The sequence below is a fragment of the Seriola dumerili genome, unplaced genomic scaffold, assembly GCF_002260705.1.
Source record: "Seriola dumerili isolate Sdu_G_001 unplaced genomic scaffold, Sdu_1.0 BDQW01000036.1, whole genome shotgun sequence".
Taxonomy (NCBI): Eukaryota; Metazoa; Chordata; class Actinopteri; order Carangiformes; family Carangidae; genus Seriola; species Seriola dumerili.
The window spans coordinates 4,377,248-4,402,076 of NW_019174291.1; the positions used below are offsets into that span (position 1 = coordinate 4,377,248).

The following is a 24,829-nucleotide window of genomic DNA, read 5'->3' on the forward strand; positions in this document are numbered from 1 at the left end:
TACCAGTGCAATTCTACAGTGCAGAGCTTTTGACTTTTCATGGGGCCTGCCTGTGGCAGCACAGCGAATTTCGATCCTTCGGCATGAAACAGGAAGTTGCTATAACTCCAGCATCCATTGTCCAAACAAACCAAAACTTTATAGGTTTGATGAGACTCCCACCTTGAACACATCTACATGCTCATATTTAGTAATACTCATAGTGCCACATAATGGAAATATAGGAAGTGGTTATAAGTCTGTGATACTTTGCCCAATCTTCCCCAAATTTTACACGTTTGATGACAGTCTGACACTGAAGACATCTGCATACTAATATTACACTATATTCACAGCGCCAACTACTGAAAATACAAAGTAATTCTTATGTGACAATCATATCATTTATATGACCTTTTTGATCGTAAAGTCTGATCTGGAGTAGTTTTGAATGTTTTCTTATCTTAGTCTACATTGTGCTCACATGGTGCCTCTTCTTAGTTACAGCTGAGTTTGATAGAAGGCACAGACAAACTGACTTAAAAAACCTGGTTGTGTATAATGAAGATGCCATCTGGAATGCATGGGGACTTGTAAGTAACAGTGTACAACAGCAACTTTTTCCTCTTGGGACTCCCAGACAGGTTCATCCAACAGCTCTGATGGTTCATGGATCATCATGTAAACTGAAAATATAAAGGAGCAAGAATAGAACACTGAGGAACCCCAAAAGTTATTACCAACACTGTGAATGGGATGACCACGTCACTCTCTAAACACAACTACTTTATAAAATGATAATATCAGATGTTTTCTTTACAGCTTGTTCTGATGCATAAAGAAGAATGAGAGCATGAAAGCAGCTATGTTGATTCATAATGTCATTAATACAGTGGAATATAAAAACTGTGTCATGTGTAATAGTGATTTGTGACTTTAACAGATAGGTGAGCCAAGCTGAAGAACCAGCCACCCCCTCTTGTCTGTAGCTAGCTTTAGCTAGTCACCTGTCAAAGGTCCCAGGATTATCCACAATGTGCAAACATTCAAGAAAAGTTGCTCCCCTTTCTGACAAGCCCAACCTTTATCAACAGGACACAGTCACGCCCATGAAGATGTCAGAAAATGAAGCAACAGCTGTTCAGGAACATACTTTGGGTCAAACTAGCTAGCTTCCAGAGTCAATGGCCTGCCACAGGTGGGCAGTAAATTACATGTTAATGACACAGGCATCAGATCCTTTGAGACACACAGCTGTTCTGATATCACATGTAAGGAGAGGTATCACTTCCAGTTATTTGTTCTCTTTACTGTTAAACTCCCTTAACTTTAAATTAAGACAATTTAGAGGAAATTTAAGGGGGTGGTTATGATATTATAAATGGACTGTAAAGTATTTTTATTTTGAGTTTAACAGTACAACTGAGGGGTGTTTTAAGGGGTAAAAAATATTAACTTTTAAATGACACAAAAGCCCCTTCATTTTCATCCATTTTATATTAAACAGCCTTAGTCTTTTTTATTAAGGTGAAAATTCAACAACTATTTACTCCTTAAAAACCAATTAAATGAATGCAAAGAACTCATCAAAAGCCATTTATTAGCACCCAATAATTATTCAATAATCAATCAACTCTAAATATGGACTCAGCACTGCAATATTTGCCAAGTTACAAAGCCAACCCTGAATCAGAACATTAAATGGAAAATTAAGGACATGTCAAGGTGCAAATTCTTTGTAATACACACTCTTGACATCTTTCTGTGCTGAAGACACAGATATTAAACTGATGAAAATATTACAACAACCAGTTTATCATATCAATTATAGGAAGTCCTTCAGGTCAGTTTCTACGCTGATGATCCTCTGTTGTCCTTCTCAGTTTCAGGTGTTTGTCCATCAGTCAGCTGACAGCTGAAATGCTCTCTGAAGGCGTCCAGGAGGTGAGGGATGGTTTCCTCCACGCTTATGTCTCTCTGCAGCTCAGCACTCAGCGACGTCACTCCTTTACCTTCAATGCCACACGGTACGATGTGGCTGAACCACGACATGTCAGTGTTACAGTTCAGAGCCAGACCATGAGACGTGATGTATCGTCCACAGTGGATCCCTGAAAATCACAAGGAAACAACGTTCATACTAGTGAAGTTACATATGATGCAGAGGCTCCAAAGCTTGTGTTGAGTACATACGACAGTTTCCACAGTTTCAGCTTCGTATCATTGCTTGAATCAGTTTTCTGAGAGTCACGTGACTGATGACAAAGAATCCTGTACTTGTCTCGATCCGAGGTTCAACAACTTCAAATGGTCTCTTCAGTGTTTCGCAGGTTAATAAACTGAGTTTCTTTTCTTTGTACATATGAGATTAAGGTTGAAATATTACATGAATTATAGTGATTTTACAGGTCAGACTCACTCTGCAGTTTGTGCTGTTGGTGTCTCTCTGTTAATCTGACTTCAGATTATTCATTCAGAGTCAGAATATCTTTAATGATCCCCACAGGGAATTGTTTTCAGTTAATTTCAGTTGAGACTTGTGATGAAGCAGAAATGTTTGAGGTCAACTGACAATCGTGCAGGTCTGAGAGGAGCTAGAGAGGAATACAGTTGTGTTGTCATACCAATGGCACAGATTTTGTTGTCTCCGACCCAAACTCCAGTGTGAGGTGATGTGGACGCTTCTATACCAAACCTGCTGCAGACCGAGATGATGGTTTTCTCCAGCTTGCAGACGTACCAACGAACACTCTGAGAGAACAGAACAAAGATTAAAAATACGTCTAGTTACATTAAACTATCTAAAACTTCAAAAAGAAATCAGCTCAGACCTTCTTGAAGCTGCCCAGGTTCAGGACCGGGTAGCAGACCAGCTGTCCTGGCCCATGGAATGTGATGAGTCCTCCTCGGTTGGTTCGATGGATGTCGGCCCCAAGCAGGCAGAGTCGGTCTAGCATGGGGGTGGGGTAGGGTTTGTGCCGGATCCCGGTTGTGTAGACTGGTGGGTGCTGACACAGCAGCAGAGCATGAGCTGGACCAGACTGGTGCCTGTTCACGTAGACCTGTTGCAGCCGCAGAGCCTCCTGATAGGTGACCAGGCCAAGACGGACCACCTCCACCACTGGCCTGACACCCTGCATCTAGGACTGGAACCAGATCAGGAACCATTGAACAATGCCCTGACAATAACACACAGTTAAATCAGGTGTGTTAACATGTTTTTATTGTCCTCAGGAAGTTTTGTGTTGACTTATCAGGAGTTAACGTAATGTTAGAAGTCTAAAGTTTGGGCAGCTGGTCCCTGTCCACAACAAGTCTCAACAACTACCTTAATCTTACTGCTTTTCTTTGGTGTTTCTAGTTTAGTTTACGTTTCATTAGGGTTCTGAATTATTTTAAGGGATCCTTAGATATTTAACAGGTTTATGAGATATAGGACAAATTAATCGACACATTCATGGACTGGAATATTTGAAGAGATTGCTAAAAGTTTTTTTTAAGGGGTAAAATCCTATAAACTTTACAATATAAAATTACAGATACCCCTTAATTTGTGCCATAAAAAGACCTTTAGATTTTTAAGTATGTTGCATAATCAGAGCTTCAAAAAAAAAAAATTGAGGTAATTAATGGTTTATTATACATTAAGGGTTTCTCTCCAAGGTTGTTTAAAAACCTTATAATTTACAAAGCAGCATCACAGATATCCCTTTATTTGTAACTGAAAATGGATTTAATTTCTTCAGCTGGATTCACCAAAGATTTGGGGTTAAATCAATGGATTGTGATGTGTATAAAATTATATTAAGGGGTTAAAAGAAAACACAACTTGACTAACTGAAAAACTGATCAAAGAAGTGAGGGTTTTCATGTTATTTGGTCAACTTTAATAGAGTTTTACTCCTTAACAACTGCTGTATGTCTTGCAGATACTTCATTAAAAACACCTAAATACTGGTAGTAAATTAGTATATTCCAAATCTATTCATGAATTATTCCCTTCAAATCCCTTAAAAATGCCTTCATTAAATCATTAGGGTAAATTGACAAAGTTGTAGAGGATGCTAAGGATAAATCAGTTTCATATATATGTCCTGTTTGGTTTTCACCACAGAGTAAATGTAAATGTAAATTGATATAAATTAGTATACAGTGTACCTTCTATGGAAAAGAAAAAAACTGACATTGAACTGCAGCAGTTTAACCTCAATGACACAGATTTAACACAACTGCTTTAGTGGCACCAAAGTTTCAACATAAATCCGTCAAATTCGTTTAAAACCAGTTTAAATCAGTTTCATTTCCGACTTTATTTACCTCTTTTACTTCACAGTTCGCCTCTCAGAAACAGTGCGCTACCATTATTGTTATTACCTTCTCCTTCCACGGTCAAATCGGTGTCTATTTCCGGGTTGCGCCGGTCAAAAAATAAAACCTTTCACAATAAAACTTCAATTGTTTATTTTATTCCTGAATGATAATTTATTTTAAGTAGTCCCCTTAACCACATTGTTACCTGACACTTTGTTTCGTATTATATTTTAACTGATGTGATTTTTAAGGGTTATTTATTTAAATTAAATTTCATGACTATGTATTCAATGGAGTTTTTCTTTTTCTTTCATTTGGTTATACTGTAGCTTACATGCAGAAAAAAACAGTTCCTAAAAACATGAGTTTATATTTATAATCTCATACATAAAAATGTAAAACCATTATAGGTACAAAATAATGGTTGTGTAGGTTTTTTTTTTTTAAGTGTTTATCTTCCTGAGAGGAAGTGAAAACTGAAAATTATGCATGTTATGGATGCATGTTAAAAAAGACGAGTTGTGACGAAATTGATGAATTTGTTAGGTTCTTGGTCGGGGAATTATTAGCCAATAAATGAGTAAATAACATCAGGGCATTTAAACCTATGTTTTAACAAGTATGAAACCGTTTAAAATCTACTACTGCTTCTTCAATAGTTTGTTGTGAAAATCTTACCTCATTTAGGGAGCCTATAATAACGAACGTATTTTTTCCTGAGATAATACTTGATCTTTATGTTCAGTCTATGTATTCAAGAATTTTAAATTGCATTGTATTTGTCATAAGATATGATAATAAGATAAACCAATATATCTGTAATTTTATTTTGAAGTTTAACCCAGAGCAGGCTCGCGCCGTGTTCCAGCTCCTAGGTTGGCGGGCTGCACGCGCGTCCACTCTGTGCTCGTGCTGTTCCGGCGGCGGCAGGGCGGGGTTTGCTTTGAGAGCGGACCGGAGAGAGAAGACTCAACAGGGAAGATGGCGACCGCAGGGTCCGCCGAACGGCTTGGCAGACTGGCCAGCGCCGTTGCCGGCAGGTCCCGATCCGGTTCCGGCCTCGGAGCACGGTGCGGGTCCGGGTCAGGGTCTGGGTCCAGCCCGCCAGAGGATGAAGTGACCAAGTGCGCGGCATGCGTGGAGGCTCAGACCGGTGGCAGTCCGCCCTGCGGACACCCGGCCTGTCCGCTCTGCCTGGCTTGGAAACACTCCGGCAGCGAGGAGCGGGTCCGTAGGAGGAGTGACCCCGAGAGCAGTAGCAGTAGGGCGGGAAGGAGGGACTGCGACAGCCGGAGAGGTTGGTGTGTTTACCGTGCAAACTACAACTCACGTTCCGCTGTATCAGCCCCGCCGCTTGGTGTTTGTTTTACAAATCAAACGCTAGAAAAACATCGAAACAACCTAAGTTTAACAGCTTTCGATGTAACTTCATCACAAGTTTAGTTTAATCTGCAGGAGGCCTGAAGAGTTCATTAATGTCTGACTGTAAAAGTGACCCTGATTCAGGTCTCACAGAATAACATGACTGAGTTTGTGTACTGCTGTTAATACGAGTTTTATTCTTAAACACTTTAAAGGCAGAAGTGAAATATTATTTATTCTTAAGGAGTTTTGTATGAATCTGCCCGAAGCAGACACTGACCTCCGGTGAACTCAGTCAGAGATCAATGAGATGATCAGGTAACTAGACCTGAGGCTCCCGTAAACAATGACAAGAATGATTTTAATCTGTTTCATTCATAGAAATATTTTAAATCTGCAGACAGCAATTAGAAAAAGACTTGTTTTATAGTGTTTGATTAGATTTGTAATTAGGTCTGGTGTTGGTGGACTTGTCCAGACTTGTACAGCTGTAGGAGGAGCTGGTTTACTACAGTGTCAGTATCTGGTTATCTCTGTCTCCTTCATCACTATTATTATTACCATTACTTTCTGTCACTTCAGATATTTATATTAAAATGAACACTGTGTTCAGGTCTGATAAAATCTTCTTTGTCATTGTTTAATCCAGTGTTTTTATTCTGTTTTTGAAACTCAATCAGCAAAGAAAAAATACTCAAGATTATTTTCCCTGAAATCCATGAATGAAGCACTGTTAGGTTTCCTGTTTATAATAGCACAGTTTATGCTTGCTCTCATAGTCAGTGAGGTTTGATTCAGTCTAATACAACAGTTCCTTCATTAGTTCTACCTTTAAGTTTATATTGCTCATTTCAGTGCTTTGTTGGCACTGTCAGACATGTTAACTAATGTTTACTACTGAACTCATATTCATTGGTGGTATTGTGTTGGACAGTATTATACTGAGAAGTGCCTCTAATATTCTGACACCTCAGTGTTTGTGAAGGTGGTGGACAAAATATTAGAAACACCCTGTTGTTTCCCCTGTACTGTGAGAACTATACAGAGTCAACATAAGTGTGGGCTCAGGACATGAAACATGAAATATCGTCTTCTATTGAACTGCAGCGATTAAATCAATGAATCAATCAGCTGAAAACCAAAACAACATCAACAGAAAATTTATCTGAAACCACTCTGTCAATTGAATAATCAGTTAATTTGTTTTTTTAGTAAAATTGTCTCGGATATCAGCTGGTTCCACTTCCTTCCTTGTGAGGATTTGATGCCTCTCTGTGTCTCATCTGACAGAGCTGAATATTTCAGGTGTTGTACTGTTGGTTGGATAAAACAGTTGAATGAGTAATGTTTGGCTCTGATAAAATATAATGTGCATTTCAAGCTATTTTCTGACATTTTATAGCTAAAAAATCAATCATTTACTCAAGAGAATTACAGGCAGATTAATTAAAAATGAAAATATCTACTTAAATTATCAAAGTTTCAACCTTATTTTGACAGTTTTGTCTTTATTATTTCTTCGCCAGTGTTATTTCTCAGCTATTTGGTTTTTTTTTAAATGTGATCAGTAATTTTGGTGGATTATTCTCTGATCAGATAGTTTAACTTCTTTAGTGCAATGCAATAAAAAGATTTATATTCTTCAGGGTTCATTTAAATTAATTTGTTCCGGTGATCATTTAAATAATCACATTTTAAGATAGATTGTTTAAAATGAATTTTTAGCATGTATTTTCTATTTTAGAAGCATTTTAATTTAAAGTGATTTTTTATTGTGTAGCTTTCAAAATGAAGCTTGTGGTGTGTGTTTGTGATCATCTCTGGTCAGTGTCAGTCTGATGTTGTCATGTTCTTATCTCATATTGTGTCATGATGTGGTTCCTCTGTTCTGTCTCTTCAGAGTTCTTCATCTCTCCTGCTCTCATCCCAAAGTCTGCAGAGATTTCATCAGGGCAGAGTGGAAAACACAAGGTGAGTCAGAGAGATAGTTAAAGGAGCAGATAATCCCTGAACAACACTGAACTACAAACCACAGGTTATTAGCTTCATAGCAGAGGAAGCATTGGATTGACAGATTACTCTGAAAAAATCTAGGTCTCAGTTTCCTCAATAAAAGTCTTAGAAGATAATAAATGTCTTTTACAAAGGTCTTCAATATTCCTGGAGCCTGCTGTAAACTAATGTTGTAATATCATGTTTATGCTTGTGGTTTTCTTAAAAACTAAAATCTCTGCACCAGTTTCCACAACTCTGACATAATTTATGTAAACATCAAATTAATCATCCATCCATCCATCCATCCATCCATCAATTCTGTTTATAAAGCATTATTGTTCTATACTGACAGAATGTGATTATTCATGATTATAAATTGATAATCTAATTTCTGTCAGTATAGAACAATAATAATAATAATAATGCACTTGGTAAATTACTTTGTCCCTACTGTTATACTTCAGTACTTAGCCACAGGTGTGATAGTGAAACAGCTGTTAACCTTCATTCTGTGTTGTATTATGAAACATCTGGGCTGGCTTTAGCTTTTATTTAGTTGTAAAGCTTAACAATTCATTTTTCTTAAGTCAAAATTTCATCTTGAAAAAGTATATTTTTTATATCACCACAGCCTTGACTTAAGTTATAGCTCATATAACAAGTTCAAAGTGTATTTGCACAAATTGGTGCCGTGTTAATTAAAACACTGTTTATATAAATAACTGTATGTTTTACCGTGTTTTAATAAATGTGGACTAAATGGACCATTACTCGATATAACAACTACTGAGAGGTTGACTTCTCTTTTTAAAAAAAGAGCCTGGACAACAACAACCAGCTTCAATGTTTTTATCTGGTTGTGTTCATGTAGGAACAGGATGAATTTGTGATGATGTTTGGTCCATTTAGTCTATAAAACTGTACTTTTGTTTCTGACTGTTGTGTTTCAGCTGTTGTTGTCTGAGGACAGAGAGGAGCTCAGGAGAAGGAACACTCTGATCTGTAAAGACGAATCAGTGCGACGTGATGAAGAGATTGTGAGTCTGATAGTTCCATCATGTACTGTGCAGTCTGCATATTTAACGTCCAGCTCAGTGTGTCCGTCACTCTTCTGCATTGACTCAGGTGTTTTATTAAAATCACTGTTTTTCTCAGGGAGTTCTGTCAGACTCAGAGAACGAGGAGCCGATCAGCAGAAGAATCAGAAACATCTCCGCCTTCATCAGGAAAACCAAAAACTCATCGTCTGTCACTGGGTGAGAGAAATTGCTTCATCATCATTGTTTTAAATCAATATTTTACTATTATCAGTCAATCAAACACCCGCAACAAGCATGTGCATCAGCAGCTGGACATCTGTCTGTTTTGATACGAACACTGGGGGCCGCTAAAGTCAAACATTTTCCATTCCGATGTTGAGGCTTTAACAGGCTGCTGTAGAAACAGTCGTCTCATTGCTGTGACCTGTGTTCCTCTTCTTCAGTGGTTCTCAGAGGAGTCAAAGCTGCACTGACCCAGTTGAGGACAGTGGAGGGAAACGGAAGGTCACCACTCAGCCGGCCATGATGGACCGGGTATGACACCAAAACCAACATGGTTCTACATGTACAGAATCATTTTTGGACCCAAGTTCACACCCCTAATGTTCTTTATTCTGTATTCACGTCTCTGCCCCTGTCACCTGTCCAAAGGTGTTCAGACAGACGGCAAACTTTCACCTGATCTTATTCACACAGTGTACACTTTATTCGCCCCAAACAGCGTAGTCCATGCATCAGAAGGCAATCACAATGTCAAAATCGACAAAAAGAAAGTTAAAGAAGTCAAAGCCCACTGCTTTGTCAAAGTTTTAAAGGTTTAAAAGCCTTTTATAATCGTGTCTAATGATTCAATATGTGATTGTTGCACCCGGAAGACTGATATGCAGGTGATACCTGTTTCTGCCAAGTTCATCTATATTAATCTCTCCATTGCCTTGTATGTGATTGCATCAACAACATTCACCCCCCAAAAAAGAAAGAGAAAAGATTTATATCTAGTCTTCTTGGGAAGTTCAGATCCAGGTACTGTGTTCTGTCTGAACACCTGAGAAGCTCCTCTCTCTCTGTTCTTGTGTTTTAAACAGTTTCTGTCACTCTCTGTCAGGTTGGTATCAGTCACAGCTACACAGCAGGAATCCTCCTCTCCTCTGAGAACAGTCGCTCGGTCTCAGCTCCGATCACCGCTCCTGATCGGAGGCTCACCTGGCGGGCTGTGGTCACATCATCGTCGTCACTGATGCCCGTGGTCCTCCCTCCGCCCCGCCCCGAGCGCTCCATCAGCCCCGAGAGCAACGACAGTATCTCAGAGGAGCTCAACCACTTCAAACCCATCGTCTGCTCGCCGTGTACCCCGCCCAAACGACTACCGGACGGCCGTCTGATGGAGCCCACCATCGTCAAGTCCACGCCCCGGAATCTGACCCGTGGCCTGCAGAAGGCTACCACCTACGAGGCCAGTCCTGCTGTGCTGCAGAAATGGAAGCAGATTGAGCTGGATCGCCAGAGCCTCAAAGTGAACTCCAAGGCCACGCTGACGAGCCCAGTCATGGAACTCCATCACAAGACTGTCGTGGGGGAGGAGGCCACAAAGACTTATCAGTCTGCTGCAGGAGATGGAGTGATGTCCATCAACAAGAGGAGGCTGCTGTTCGATCCTCCAGCTGGAGACACGGACGCCTTCCAGAAACAGTCGGTAAAGATCCGAGTCCCTGCGATCCGGTACAGCGGCGAGGCGACTTTCAGAGCAAGTTTAGACTTTGAGTCGCCGGTTGCTGCTCCTGAATCCTGCAGCGGAGGAGTGTTGTTTAGTCGAAAACAATCATTCTCCCCGTACACTAAGAACTCTGGTTTCCAGTCGTGTAAATTGGTGCCAAAGGACTCACAGAGTCCCAGGAAGGAGTCTGACAGTAGCATCCCCAACCAGTCTACCTCAAGGAGGGGCAAGAAGAGGAAGCAGAAGACCAAACACCTGGACTCAGATCGGGATTCTGACCTGAAGAGAAGCCGGTCAGGAGGCCAGGAGGCCTTCGACGAGCGGTACATCCATCAGATCCAGCAGGAGCGTCAGGACCGGGTGCTCGCCCTGAAGCTGCAGAGACAGTTTGACCTGGAGAACCAGACTGTCAACTGCAGGAGGAGCCCCGATAAGTACTTCCTGCGGTCCTGGATGTCCAATCAGAACCGCAGGAGATGTGGCCTGAGGAGATCCCGACGAATCAACAAGAAGCACTAGAGAGGAGTCATCGAATGACTCAGCACAAAGGCGGAGAGGAAGAGGTTCATATATGCAAAGTGCCAAAAGGTGAAGGTGACATGAACAGTATGAATGTTTTTACAAGACCGCCGTCTCAGCAGCAGCAGACATTATTTCAGGAGCAGCTGAGGATAAGGTTCAATCATTCCTGTACATTTCTTCCAGACGTCGTCTTCTCACCAGCAAATCACCAAAAACTGAGCTCCTGAGATAAAGGCGAGGCAGTTTTTATTTAAAGAGCGACAGGATCTAAAGGAGCAAAGTGAACTCAGAAACATCTCAACAGTCCAACCAAACCACACACTGATCAGTTTTACATCCACCCATCAATCTGTTTGTTGATCAGACTGAAGAAACAGTCAGTTGAGCTACAGGGGGACGTTTGATTTATTTATTATTTGAATATTCATTTTAACAAAATAGTTGTTGCAGCAATAACTGGTGTATAGATGTGAGTTGTGAGGACACACATGGCTGATAACAACAACATTAAATGATAATTAAACAGTTGAACATCTGACTTCGTACCCAACAGAACATCAACATGACATGATCGTCTCCCTGTCGCCTTTTTAATGACAGATATCAAGATTCAGGTTCCTGTAGCAGAAAAGAGCTAAATGACTGAAAAAATTCTTAAAAATTAAAAATTATTAAAATACTTTGATTATTTTTCTGATCATCATTTAGATTTTGACACAACATTACGTGAAGCATTAAGCGGGATGGGTTTTTTCGCTGGTCATGTACCTCAGTCATGCCGTTTCTCATAAAAATTCCTCAGATTACCTGCAGATAATTGACGCATAGTGAACCTGAGGCTGTCGCTCAGGTGATAGTTCACCTCGTAGACCTCATCTTAAAGGATTTTAGATGAAGAATCAGTTTTATCCTCAAAATGTGTCCAGAAATTCTGATGTCATCATGTGCTTTATTTTTATTACTGACAGGTTCATCACAGCTCCTGGACACTGCAGATACATTTATACCATATGTGTTGATTCCTGTGAGGAGTTGAAAGTTCAACTGATCTTCATGTGTTTGGACTGTAGGAGGAAACAGAACCAGCCGGACAGTTAGGTTCTAAACATGGACCTGGTATGGTTCCCATAGTGTGGTGATTTTAAACGTTGTCTGATAACTGACGAGGCCTTTTCCTGCTTCCAACGTGAACCTTTTTCACCTGGGATTCATGTTTCTGCATAAATCAACACCTGAGGAACCAAGGATGATGGAACATTTCTGCTATAAAAATCATCAGATACATAAACTCCTCCCAGTACGGCTACTGGTCCATCTCTGCCGGTCTTCCAGTCTGAACATTTGTCAGACCTTTCTTTGTTCTCTGGGTATCGACCCCCAAAATTTTAAAGCTGTGGATGGAGGTTTCTCCAAGACCGCTGAGGCTCATGGGTACTTGAGTGTAGACCCAACTGTAGGAGAAGTAAACTGAATTTATCTGAAGGGAGTACTACCCGAACACCACAATAGACCTGAACACTCTGGATCAGGAGACTGTTGTTTGCCTCGTTACTCTCCAGGAGAGAATGGTCATGTGACTGGATGAGTGCTGTTGGTTTTAAGGGTCATGATTAAAGAACACAGCTGAAAGAGTACAAGAGACGGAGGGATCAGTGTCAGGGTGTAAAGACACAAGCCATATTCACATTATTTGTTTGATGGAGAGTCTCAGTACATTTTATCATTGATTTTAACCTGAAAGGTTCTGGATTAGTACCTCCTGGATTAAGAGCCTTGACGCTAACATTAGCTCAAATCAGGTACCAAGACCATCAGATGCAACTAAACCAGAGTTTGTGGTTATTACCTGAACTGCTACCTAGGTTTATCAATAAAGTAAAAAAAAAAGAGTAGGGCTGAAATTAAATCATCCTGTCCATAAAATCTCTTGTTGTCCAACCAGCATCAAAAACCCCAAAATATTAAATGTACAGCAAATGGATCTGAGAGGCTGTAAACAGCAGGATTTTTTGTATAAATGACTTAATTAATTGTCTAAATAGTTTCTGGTTATTTTATTGTCAATCAATTAAGTGACTAATTGTTGTAGCTCTAATATTGGGGATTATTTACTAAAGATTTGTGACTCTCATTTAGACACCAAACAGTCACCAAACAGCAACCAAAAATTTGTGCTGTAAAAATAGAATAAAAGCGGCTACACCGAAAATTGCATTCTAGTGAGATGTGCTAATGCTAATAGGCTAAAGTTAATTTATTTTGAATAAAAAAGAGTTAATAAAGAGGTGAAGCTGTTTGTTTAGTGTTTGACAACAGAAGCATTGGTCAATTTATAATGTATAACTCAGTAGATATGTCAGTGCAGGAACTCCTCCTGTGTTGTGTCCATTTTTACTTCATTAAAGAAACAATAGGAAAGCATTATTTTATTATGAGTTCTGACGCCAGCCTTCTTCAAGATTTTAGATTTATTAGGGAAGTAGATGCATTAAATGGCATACAATATAAAAATTAGTATCTGTAAATTCTATGTATCTAAATGTGATGAGCTGCATTCCACCAGTGAATATCCTTCACTGTTGTTACACTGTAATGTGAATACGGCTTGTACCTGTCACCTGCAGATCATTATTTCTTCACATTCCTGGTGAGGATTTTCCAGGGTTTGGATTCATTTCTCTCCTTCAGGCAGCCATGAACTGATAGTTTCTGTCAGTGATATAATCATCAGTTGAGTCGTGGGTTTCTTAAATGATTTGTCCCAGTTTATTTCCTCTCAGCTGCCACATGTTTCTGAGTGAGTGAACACAGTTTTATTTTGAATCACTTAGAGAGTGTGAGGTGTTAGAGAGTCTCTGTTCAGACTGTGCCGTATTTGTGACGGAGCTGAAGGGCTTTTTTTTTTACTGATGCCACACAAGCTTTACTCTCTACAACACTGATATGCACATTTTATAAGGTTGTACTAAAGCTTTCATCCTTCATTTAATGCAGTCTGACAGCAGATTGTTCAGGTGGGGGTGGGGGTGGTTTAATGCTGAGTGCCAAATGACCAGAGACTGTCTGATGGACAATGTTAATAGTTTATATTAGTGATTCAGTAGTTTTGTATGAGAAGAGGAAGAGAGCTGCGACTGCTGGGAAACAAGAAAAAGTAAAAGACCTGAGAAAACTGTGTCCTGTCCTCTGTAACATCTCTGTGTGTGCGAGTGTCACAGACAAATTCAAGTAGAAACCTGTATATATGAGTGGAGAAACATAACAAATGCACATGCTTTCGACACAGGTGAACTGGGCAGGTATAAAGATGCTAATCAGATCCAGTTGATTCTGATTTTGTATCGAGGAAAAGATCTAAGTCACTCTGAAAGAGGTCACAGATCAGGAGCTACAGTAATGGATGATCAGCTGGCTGGTGTTGCCATAGGAACAGACTAAAGTGACATCTGCATTTATACTGTACAAAAATATAAATATAACACTTTTATTTTTACTCCTATTTTCCCAGAGTTGAAATAAAAGATCTAAGACTTTTCACAAACAGGAAAGTCACCATCACACAGATACCAAGATATGCCATGACAAGCTCCTGAGGCTTATTGATTCATCTGCCTCCATCACCTCATGTTGCAGCTTCGTTGAACCTTCGAGCATCCCAGTTGTATCATGACCTGTGTCGTTACGAGACATGTGACCCACTGAGCAGAGGGCTATACTACAAAGCAAGTTCAATATACCCAGGATAACTTTTAGTTATCTAGCTTGACTGAACGGGAGCGTGTCTATGTTCCCACAGCCCTATGTTAAGAAATATGGGACCATAGGGTTTCCTTTTGAGAAAAATCTTAGGCCTTGTCCACATTAACCCGGGGAAATATAAAAATGCACATTCACAATGAAAACGATCTCCATCCACACTAATCGTTTTCAGAACGCTTTGCATCCACGTTCCACGGCGTCTTTACATTTATCCACCTCAGCGATCGTTTTTGTAAAGCATCGTTTTCAGTTTCGGAATTCACCGTTCTAATGTGGACGGAAGGGCTAACCGGATAAATATTACCCGGGTTAGTGTGGACATGGGCTTATGGGAACATATAAGACTGTGGGAAAATAGGGCCTAATTTTCAAAACATTCTTAGAAATGTGGGGACATAGGGCTGACCCCGACTGAACCTAACATTGTTCCTCCTGGACAACCTGTACTACGAAGCTGGTTATCAGCTGGCTCAGTTAACCCTGGGTTTACCTGTCCAGTTACGAGCGCGTTCCTGTGAAAGAGGCGGAGTTGTTAATTATAAGCAACATCGTCTGAACCATGAATGAAGTTCTTAATATGATATGAGAAGAAACGCTCATACTTCCAGGTAAGTTCGGTTACAGCAACGTCCAAAAGTAATATTCAACAAAGTGATACGTGAGAAGAGGAAGAGAGCTGCGACTGCTGGGAAACAAGAAAAAGTAAAAGACCTGAGAAAACTGTGTCCTGTCCTCTGTAACATCTCTGTGTGTGCGAGTGTCACAGACAAATTCAAGTAGAAACCTGTATATATGAGTGGAGAAACATAACAATTGTAATATTCAACAAAGTGATACGTAAACATGATCACGTGACTAGAATAAAATAAATTTATTTACATGCCTAAATATAATTTCTAAACCAGAGAGGACACATGGAAAGACTCAAACAGGAAAACTAATCCACTGATTTTTTAGATTTTATATCTATTGCTCGTTTATATTGATAACTTTATTGTAAACTCTTTTGTCCCTGTCAGGATACTGTAGGAATGATGACTCCGTTTTTCCAGGTATCTGATTGGTCAGTAGTTTGGCTGTTGACAGGTTTTGATCTGATCCTCCAAATTAACCTGCGCTGGAGCAGGATAGGAATTCAGCGTAAGTTACCATGGTGATTTACTGCGGTAACAATTGAACCACCGTCGTAGGACTGAAAACCCAGTTAAACCTGAAGTTACCTCGATAACCTCAAATCCTGCTTCGTAGTACAAACCTCAGGTCTGAGATAATCTGGATGTGTGTGTACGACAGCGTGATCCACTTCCTGTCAGTCCTTATGCTCCTCCACCCCACCTCTCCCAAAAAAGGAACATCTGTAGCTGAAGTCACATAGTTCATTACCTGATAAATGTCTTTTAAAAATGTCATTTTATTTATTTATTTAGTTTAAATGCACATTTTAAAGTGGACTTTTATTGTGACCATCCCAGGGCACAGCCATAATCATGCAGTGTAATGTAGAGTGGGGGGAGACAGACCAGGAACTGGTTGGTCAGGGCTATATCCTACAGCCACAACAATAAAAGACCAGCACAGGTTTCAGACCTGAACCACATGAAGCTGGTCTGGGATCAACTTGAGCAATCTTTGATTTCGACGAACGAGTCAGACATTTAGATTCAATATAGTTCAACAAGAAGATTCAATTAGTCCTTGTTTGAAAAAAAAAAAAACAAAAAAATATATATAAAGCATATACATTATAATTATATATATATTATTAAATATATATATATATAATATATATATATACATATAGTATATATACTTATGTATTGCTTACTTTGTGTTCTAAAATGTACTGATGCCTACGTCTTCATTTATTTATTTATTGGTAATACGTGAGAAACAGGAAGAACGCGCATCGGGCACGCGGACGCTGTCAAAGCTGTCGGACGTTGCCTGTCGTTCAAATCTTGCTGAGAGCCAATCAGATGCGTCCAGGTCACAGGTGCCGTGTTTGTAGCGGAAAAGAAGATGGCTGCTGCGAGGAACGGAAAGAGTGGGCTGCTGGAGAAAGTGAGGATTAAAGTTTTATTGTCGGAGTCAGCGTAAAATAAAAACCCAGGTTTATATTTTCTAAAAGAGTTTAAACTGTAGAAGTAGAGGGTCAGGTCTCTGTGGACACGGTGCTCTCAGTCTTTGCATTGGGGTTGCTGTTACCGAGCTAAGCTAATGCTAACAGGCTAAAATAAAATTATTTTGAATAAAGATTGAAATAAAACAGTCGAAAACAGTTGATAAAGAAGTAGCATGTCGTTCTGTTTGTGCTGTATAAATGAGTCACTTCGTATTTAAACTGCAGCGGTTCCTTCAGTTTCCTGTTTCCAGCTGTTACACACAGGCTGCTGCTCGACATGCAATATAATTTTATGTAGCTGTTAAATCACACAGAGTCAGTGTTTGGCTACAGAACAATGTGTCAGATCAACGAGGCATCGGGTCAACTAACCGGCCTCAGTTTGAGATCATAACTACGTGGTCTGTGAACACATGTTCGTGCAGGAAACCGACGTATGTTTGAACTTTATGTAAATAAATGAGGCAGAAGTCGTTCACTGAGAGCTCTGATTCCTTCTGTTTTATTGTGAGACTTTTCCACACATCTCTCATCTCCAAGAACAAATCTGTAGACCTTTGATCGCATCCGGTGAAAGAGCCCTCCTTCTGTTTCTGATGCTGTAACAGCTCAGAACCTCAGAACTGTTGGAGTAACTGAACACTGTAAAGTTCTGACCTGTCTTTGTGACGGTGATGATGTTCAGTTTGTACTGAAACTGTTTATCAGAGATTTACTGTGGCGAAGGTTGTGTGGTGTAATTAGTTTTCTATCAGCTAAAGCAGACTGCATCAGTTTGAACTGAGAGTCTTTATGACCAGTGACACAGCTGATGTTACTGCCTGGTTCAAGGATACTGTAATAAATGTCAGGTCAGTGGTGGTGCCGCACACTGATAATCGATCAGTACTGATTACCCCTGTGGTCAGTATCTTCGTCGGACTGTAAGAAGTCTCAGGAGCTATATGAACTATTTGGATAAAACATTCACACAGTGTAATCAGGGTTTTTCCTGCATAGAGAATTGCGAGGCGGCCGCCTCCGTCAAATTTCGTGCCGCCTCCGCCTCCCGACAAAATTTTACTAGGCCTACTTGTTTTCTCGGTACTCGTGGATTTGACGTTTGCAAATGCAATTGCGGCTGTACGCCACTAAGGCAATGTAGTGGCGCTGTATCGTAATCCGTGCATCAGGCAGAGCCATCCGAAATTGCCAAAGACGAACGCGCTAGAGTTTCTGCCTGCGGAAGGAGGCGGCGACCTGATTTGAGCGCAGACATCATTCGTTCTTCTAATGTGTGGGGAAAAAAAGTTAATTCATATTACTGACGAGATACGGTTAATTTGTCAGGACCGAAAGTAGGCCTAGTCCTCAACCACAAGTGGAAGGTGGGCCCAGTTCCCAGCCGCGCTGTGGCCCCCCGCCGCGCGTCTTACTCGCGCGAGAGCCCGGTGGTCTACGCGCCCCGCATCGATAGGTCCAAGCCCGGCCCCCCCCCCGCGAGTACTTAGTAACACCCCCGCCTAATTTTCGGCCAGGAAAGACCCTGGTAATGTGACAGTATCCTGGTGTAATCTTGAGCCCAGAGATGTGGATTTGCTTCATCTGGCAGATTAAAGTCAGACCTGATGTTAAGGATATTTTAGATTCTTGAGGTATGCTCTTAATGTTGGACCATTAAGAAATGATCTAAAGCTATACCAAGAATTATCATGTTTTTTAGAACGGTATGTATTTCCAAATGTGTTGTCCTTTTCATGTTGGTGATGTAGACCAGTATGTGAAAACATTTACATTAATCTGAATTTCTTAACACCTTTGAAAGCAAAGTCACAAAGAGCTTTGGGCAGATTTTTTTTTAAAAGTGCTGAAACGTCAGTAAGCCTGTTAATACATTGATTAGAAAACAAGCTGAAATTGCTAATAATTAGGTATTGATTGTGTGTGTGTTTCAGTGGAGGATTGATGAGAAGCCAGTGAAGATCGATAAATGGGACGGAGCAGCTGTGAAGAACTCTCTGGATGACGCTGCTAAAAAGGTTTTATCCTTATTCGAAATTGGATAATATTTATATACAGATTCTAAATGTATCTTATATCTGATTCTTCAGTGGTGTACAATAATTAATTTAGTTTGGGAGTGGCAGTGTTTTGGGGCTGGTGATGGATGGGTAGAAGGAGATTCTATTGAAAAAAAATAGCTGCCTATTTAAAAAAAAAAAAAAAATTGAACAAATGAACGTGAACTAGTTCATTTTCATCTGTATGAATTGAACTTTTTAAGTGTGAACTGGCACAACACTGGCATACACACAAAAACCATGTGTGCACTGTTTCCCGCACATGAACTGGTCTTTGTAAACACAGAATGTGTCACCTCACTCATTCCTTTGACCATGTGGACACATGTTTTCCAAAGTGATCCAAGTTAATGAGAAAATACAAAATAAGTAGAGACATGTAATTTAACATAAAATTAAATAGCCAACTTCATGGAGCTTCTTTCATTATCATCAGTATAAGTTCTCCTGTTTACACACCAATAACAAATTTACAATTCATAAACAGAAGTAATTGTGTTTGTGCTCAATGTTTCCTTCAGCATCGTCTAATGTCCTTATTATTTATTGTGGGTCATTCTGTAACTGTTTGATACTATTTGAATATTAACTAATCACAGTGTTAGAGCCTCCAGCCTCATTAAGATGATTCTAGTCACAATAAATTAAGTTCAGAGTAAAACAGGTGTTGAATAATATTCTGTCTGATTCCTTTTGTTCTTCTTCCTCATCTTTCTTCTCTGTGTCTGATCACTTGTGGCACAGACTGTTTTTTATACAAACTGATTAATTAAGGGAGTGTCTTCATCAATTTATGGCTAATTGTGGAAGTGGAAATGAGGCTCGTTCATGTACACCCAATTTCTCAATGAGTGAGATTTCTAAAGCTGAACCATGCAAACGCATGGCTTTATCATTGTGACAAAAAGAATGTGTATTACTATTTCTGGTTTTGTGTGTTCATATAGTTCTAGTCATGAATCTACAGAGTTTTGTGCATCTGGCTTCTGGTTGTTCAGTTTGGCTTTGACCTGTAGACAAATGAACAGACCCTCGTGCTCCATGTATCCGGACTTTAGTCTGAACCAACCAGCAGCTGTTTCTAACTCTGTTGTCCTGCTACTGCGCCCCCTGCAGGTGCTGTTGGAGAAGTACGGGTATGTGGAGAACTTCCAGCTGGTGGACGGTCGACTGTTGATCTGTACTGTTTCCTGTCTGTTTGCCATGTTGGCTCTGGTCTGGGACTACCTGCACCCGTTCCCCGAGTCCAGACCGGTCCTCGCCTGCTGTGTCATCTCATATCCTTCAGCTGCGCAGGAAGTTCACCTGAGTTCACCTGGTTGTAGCAGAGCTGTTAGTCAGTTATAGCAGAACTAAACCAAAACCCAGAATCAGACTGCAGGACTGGCAGGATGGTTGTACAAGTGAACCCTTTTTAATTAGTCCTAAAATCTGATCAGATCTTCATCTAAGTTACAATAATGAACAAACACAATCGGCTTTAACTAATAACACACATCATTGTGTTGTTCAAGTATTAACAGTGTATCTGAAACAGTGTGAGAACAGAAGCTAAATGGAGTCAGGAGTTATCAGACCTGGAGTCAGTCAGTGAAACCAGATTGGAGGTTGTAAGTTAGAGGCACTTTGACTTATAAACAACACTCAGACATTTAGAGAAACATCAGCTGATGTGAACCAGGCCTCACAACAAAGATCTCAGAGACTGAGGATGAAGCGGAGATGATGAGCGTGAAGCTTAAAGGGTCACAGAGTAATCTGAAAACCAGGTCAGTCAGAGGTTCACTGTATTTTGCGTGTGCGCTGGTTTGTTCCCTAACTCGTCCTCCATCACATACTTCATCATGATGGGCATCCTTACTCTGTACACCTCATACAAAGAGAAGAACATCTTCCTGGTGGCCCTGCAGAGAGATCCAGCTGGGATGGATCCAGACCACATCTGGCAGCTCTCCTCTTCCCTCAAACGGTCGGTCTCTCCCTTCAGTCATCCTACTCTTTATTGTAACTCTCATTGTTTATTTCACACTCATACGTAATCTGCCTTTTATTTCACTGTTACAGGATGTTAGACTTTGTAGTAGTTTATCAGTGAAAAATCACCTTGTCCAGTCTGATGGTCGTTACACCTTCAGTTTATATTTACATCATCTGTTGTCTTCCTCTATGTGTGTGGCTCTCCAGCAGTAGAGTTCAGTCATAAAACAATATTTACTGTATGTGTCAACTTCTATTTGACTGCAGTAAGTTCAGTTTATTGGTTGGAAAGAAAGAAACATTTTTATGATTTCTTGTCTGGACCACAACACTGAGACCAGTTCTATAAGCATGAATGTCGCTGACTGATGAGTGATGAAGTTACGCTATTGGTCGGCTAGTGTTGGAGATCCCTCATTGCTCGTTGCTTTTTTTAAAATGATTTGCCACGAACAAGCAATGTTGAAAACTCAGCTCCTTTGTCTCTAGATTTACTGACTTTTCAGAAGCTTTAGAGACTTTTTCAGAAAACACCTGGTGACCAATCTACAGACTTTTTGATCAGGTCTTTTTATTAATGTGTTGGAAGAAAAAGAACATATATACATTGACTATACAGTCATTTCTTTCTTTTTTCCCCTCCCTTCCCCCTTCCTATCCATACATTCACATATTACAGACTAAAAACTAATTTTATCTGCATTTACAGTTTCAAAGTGAGTTGAGAATGGCTGCCAAGCATCAAAGAATTTCTGAATTGATCCCTTAATAGTAGTATCAGTACAGAACAGACACTGATGCATCTGATAGTTTGACATCAGCCTGATATCAGAGGTAGAGACACAGATCATCGATCAGTCAAACACAAACAAATCTCAGATCAGTAAATACAAAAGTCCTGTTACCTGCAGCAGGAGAACCAGTTGACCACCTGGAGTCATGACATCCTGTTACCTACAGCATGTGTTCATGTGCATGTCACAGTACAGCAGACGGAGTTGCTGTTGTCTTTTGTGCTGCTTGTAATAAGATGATGTCAGACATTTATCACGTTATTCAAATGAATTAATCAGACTACTTTGACTGATCACTGAGGTTAAACAATCACCACACTCACTGAATGTGTTGTCACAGGTTTTATTTCAAACTTTTTGCTCCACTTCTCCATAAAACAAAAGACATGAACTCAGCAGCCTTTTCTTATTTTGTCTTTTTAGTTTACGTCTGTGTTCAGTCAGAAATGTGTTTGTGTGTAGTTGCAGACATGAGAATGAATTATTCGTCTAGTCTCCTTTAGTCTGTGGAGAACAGTGAGCTCTGGGTGCTGACTCGTGGAGCTGATGTTCAGTGCTGACAGTGTCTCTGTTTTCAGGTTTGATGACCAGTACACGCTTAGAGTTTCCTTCACTGACGGGAAGTCAAAGAACTGGAGGGAAGCAGAGTTCACCAAGTCTGTGTCGACTTTCTTCGACGAGAACGGGACGCTGGTGATGGACCAGTTTGAAAAGTGTGTTTCCAAACTCCACGACACACTGGCAACAGACAAGAAGACCAAATAAGACAGGAAGCAGTCCATCAGACCACAACCACAGTTTGATACTGATGGAAGATCATAGTGTTTCCCTCCTCTCACCCAGTTCACTGCTTTCAATTCATTTCTGTGAGGACCAACCTGCACAGAGACGATCCATCACACCAGCTTCTTCAGTTTGCTCAAAATTCCCACATTTTCATTTTATTTAGTGTTATGAATATGTTGATGTGAGGCCACGTGTTGTCTGGGTTTGGTTTATGACATTATGAAATAACCTTATGTGTTTAAAGTGTTTATACATGAGTTCAAACAGGAAACAGCTGCAGCCTCATGTCCTGATGGAAGTAATCAGCTAATCAATAAATTCACCAAATCATCAGACATGTGATTCTTCTGAATGAACAACATCCGTGTTTTTAATTGGATAAATTCGATTTAAAAGTGTGAACACTGTTTGAGAGTAGCACGTCAGTGTCCATCTCTCTGTCGTCCACCTGAACATCCTGATTGATTCCACAGCATCTGATTTGATGAGCTGTGAACAGAACATCAGTGTATCTCTCCGATGTCAGTGTGTCAGTGAATGCATCACTTCATTATGATAATGTTGCTTTGACAAAGATAATCAGTTCATCAAGCAAATAATCAGTTAAATAAATAATGTCAAATGGAGACATCTGCTGGTGACATATGGTATTACACAACACGTCAGTATGAAACAGTGAAATTCAGGTGCTGCTCTCTTTAGTATTTTGTTCATTAAATGTTTAAGTTTTTCAGCAGTTTACAACTGTGACATGAAGCTGATGAGATTAAAACAGTCTTTGTCTTTTTATAAGATGCTGACAGTGCAGAGATGAAATGAGCTGTCAGGACTCAGACCAGGACGCTGTAGTTATGTGGTCTGCAGGATTTTAACGTGCTGTTTGACACTGCAGCATCTCTGTGTGATGGATTCTGTCTCTGCAGGGTTCAGATTTTCATAGACCTGAAACCAGTGAACAGCCTTGAGAGGAGGGAAATTGAATAGCTCAACATGATGTCTGTGGTCACATCAGAGCTTTTCCTCTTTCTCAGAACAGTTTTCTGTCAGTCACAATCATAAGACGGTTTGATCACAGCAGGAAATTAGAAATATTAACATCTGTTGATCTGATGGACATGTCTGAGTGAGACTTGTGACCTTTCACAGCGTCTGAACTCGTCATGTAATGATTCCATTTGTCCTTCAGATCATCACCACTTTCTCATTAGAGCTTTTGTCTTTTTGCAGTTTAAACATTTAGGAATATTCAGCATCTGATGGGATGAACAGTTTTTAACAGTTTGACAATTTATGAGTGTTAACACTTGTTTTTCTTCAGAGTTGAACGGTTTAATCAGTCAGCAGATGTTAAGCTTATTGTCAGTATTTCTGTGTAAGTTAAAATAACATTTCAGCTCCACAACAGTTTGATCTACAGACTCAGGCTCAGCTCCATCCTGCCTCATACTGTGACTCATTCTAACACACAGCTCTTTAGGCTTCATTTTAATAATAACAAGTATAATATAATATGAGTCAGACTTCTTGTTTGTCATCAGTCACAATGCGACATGTCACTGGTGGGCGGGGCCATGTGAGGGTGACCTAAGGGAGCAAAAACACCTGTAAAAGTGGAAGACAAACCAGCAGCGCAAGGAATCACTAAAAAAAAAACGATCAGGAGCTGTGACGTCAGCTCATGACAGTTGGGATTCTGCAGATCCAGGCAAATAAAAAAAAAAGAAACGGAAATAAAACTAGACATTTTTGTTCCATGGCGTCACAGTTCTGAGCTTCTCCTTAGTTTTTATTTTTGTCTCAGTGTCGAACATCTTTACTGACAGTGACAGATGCTAATTAGCATCATTAGCATTTATCACTGAGGCTAACAGGCCTGTGGTGATGCTAATGCTTCAGACGACAGTGGGTTAGTATTCGTATGTTGATGCCTTACAACAGAAAGTGGACTGAATGTCGACCAAATTTTTATTTTGAATGTTTTGTATCATTGTTTTTGTCAGAGCTTTATTCTCTGTAACTGTCCGTGAAAACATTAAAGATGGAGATTGTTACTGAAACACGACGACGACCACTCGTTTGTCTGTGACTATGACTGTAGTACCACCGGTCAGCCAGCAGGGGGAGCACTGGTAGCATGACTGTACTCATGGATGGTCAGTCACAGTGCAAAAACCAACAGTAAACCAGGTCATACATTGAAACAGTTAGGAGAGGCTCTGAGAGGAAGGACTCATCGTATTCATAAGACACAAACATGTTAAAGCTGCTGTCCTACAGAGACCTGATGGTGTCGGTGAATTATATTTAGTGCTCAGTCTGGTTATAAAAGATGATACAAAGATAAACTGAAATGATCAACTGCTTCACGGCTCAGTAAAAATGTCAGGTTCATTCACATCCACAACCTG

General features: G+C 40.1%; 3 protein-coding genes across 5 annotated transcripts; 2 read left to right on the plus strand and 1 right to left on the minus strand.

Annotated features, from left to right (window-relative positions):
* Positions 1–1,562: 1,562 nt before the first annotated feature.
* lipt2 (lipoyl(octanoyl) transferase 2) lies at positions 1,563–4,365 on the minus strand. Of its 2 annotated transcripts, none has more exons than XM_022738474.1 (4): positions 4,297–4,365; positions 2,811–3,158; positions 2,604–2,730; positions 1,563–2,090 (listed from the first exon to the last, which is right to left on the minus strand). In XM_022738474.1, the coding sequence occupies exons 2-4, from the start codon at positions 3,117–3,119 to the stop codon at positions 1,831–1,833; spliced, it is 696 nt and encodes a 231-aa protein (XP_022594195.1). In that variant the 5' UTR covers positions 3,120–3,158; positions 4,297–4,365; the 3' UTR covers positions 1,563–1,830. The 2 variants fall into 2 exon arrangements, with proteins under 2 accessions (XP_022594195.1, XP_022594196.1); XM_022738475.1 differs by having other exon boundaries at positions 2,811–3,125; positions 4,297–4,364.
* An 836-nt stretch (positions 4,366–5,201) lies between these two features.
* Positions 5,202–14,086, plus strand: rnf169 (ring finger protein 169). 2 transcript variants are annotated; one of them, XR_002664934.1, is made up of 7 exons: positions 5,202–5,587; positions 7,553–7,623; positions 8,598–8,684; positions 8,803–8,903; positions 9,131–9,221; positions 9,793–10,989; positions 11,892–14,086. XR_002664934.1 is itself a non-coding variant. In XM_022738458.1 (6 exons), the coding sequence occupies exons 1-6, from the start codon at positions 5,272–5,274 to the stop codon at positions 10,918–10,920; spliced, it is 1,794 nt and encodes a 597-aa protein (XP_022594179.1). In that variant the 5' UTR covers positions 5,202–5,271; the 3' UTR covers positions 10,921–14,086. The 2 variants fall into 2 exon arrangements, 1 of the variants encoding a protein (XP_022594179.1); XM_022738458.1 differs by having other exon boundaries at positions 9,793–14,086.
* A 2,561-nt stretch (positions 14,087–16,647) lies between these two features.
* On the plus strand, positions 16,648–24,481 carry spcs2 (signal peptidase complex subunit 2). The gene is made up of 5 exons (XM_022738559.1): positions 16,648–16,743; positions 18,739–18,822; positions 19,981–20,141; positions 20,699–20,833; positions 22,214–24,481. The coding sequence occupies exons 1-5, from the start codon at positions 16,702–16,704 to the stop codon at positions 22,398–22,400; spliced, it is 609 nt and encodes a 202-aa protein (XP_022594280.1). The 5' UTR covers positions 16,648–16,701; the 3' UTR covers positions 22,401–24,481.
* The last annotated feature ends 348 nt before the right edge of the window (positions 24,482–24,829 follow it).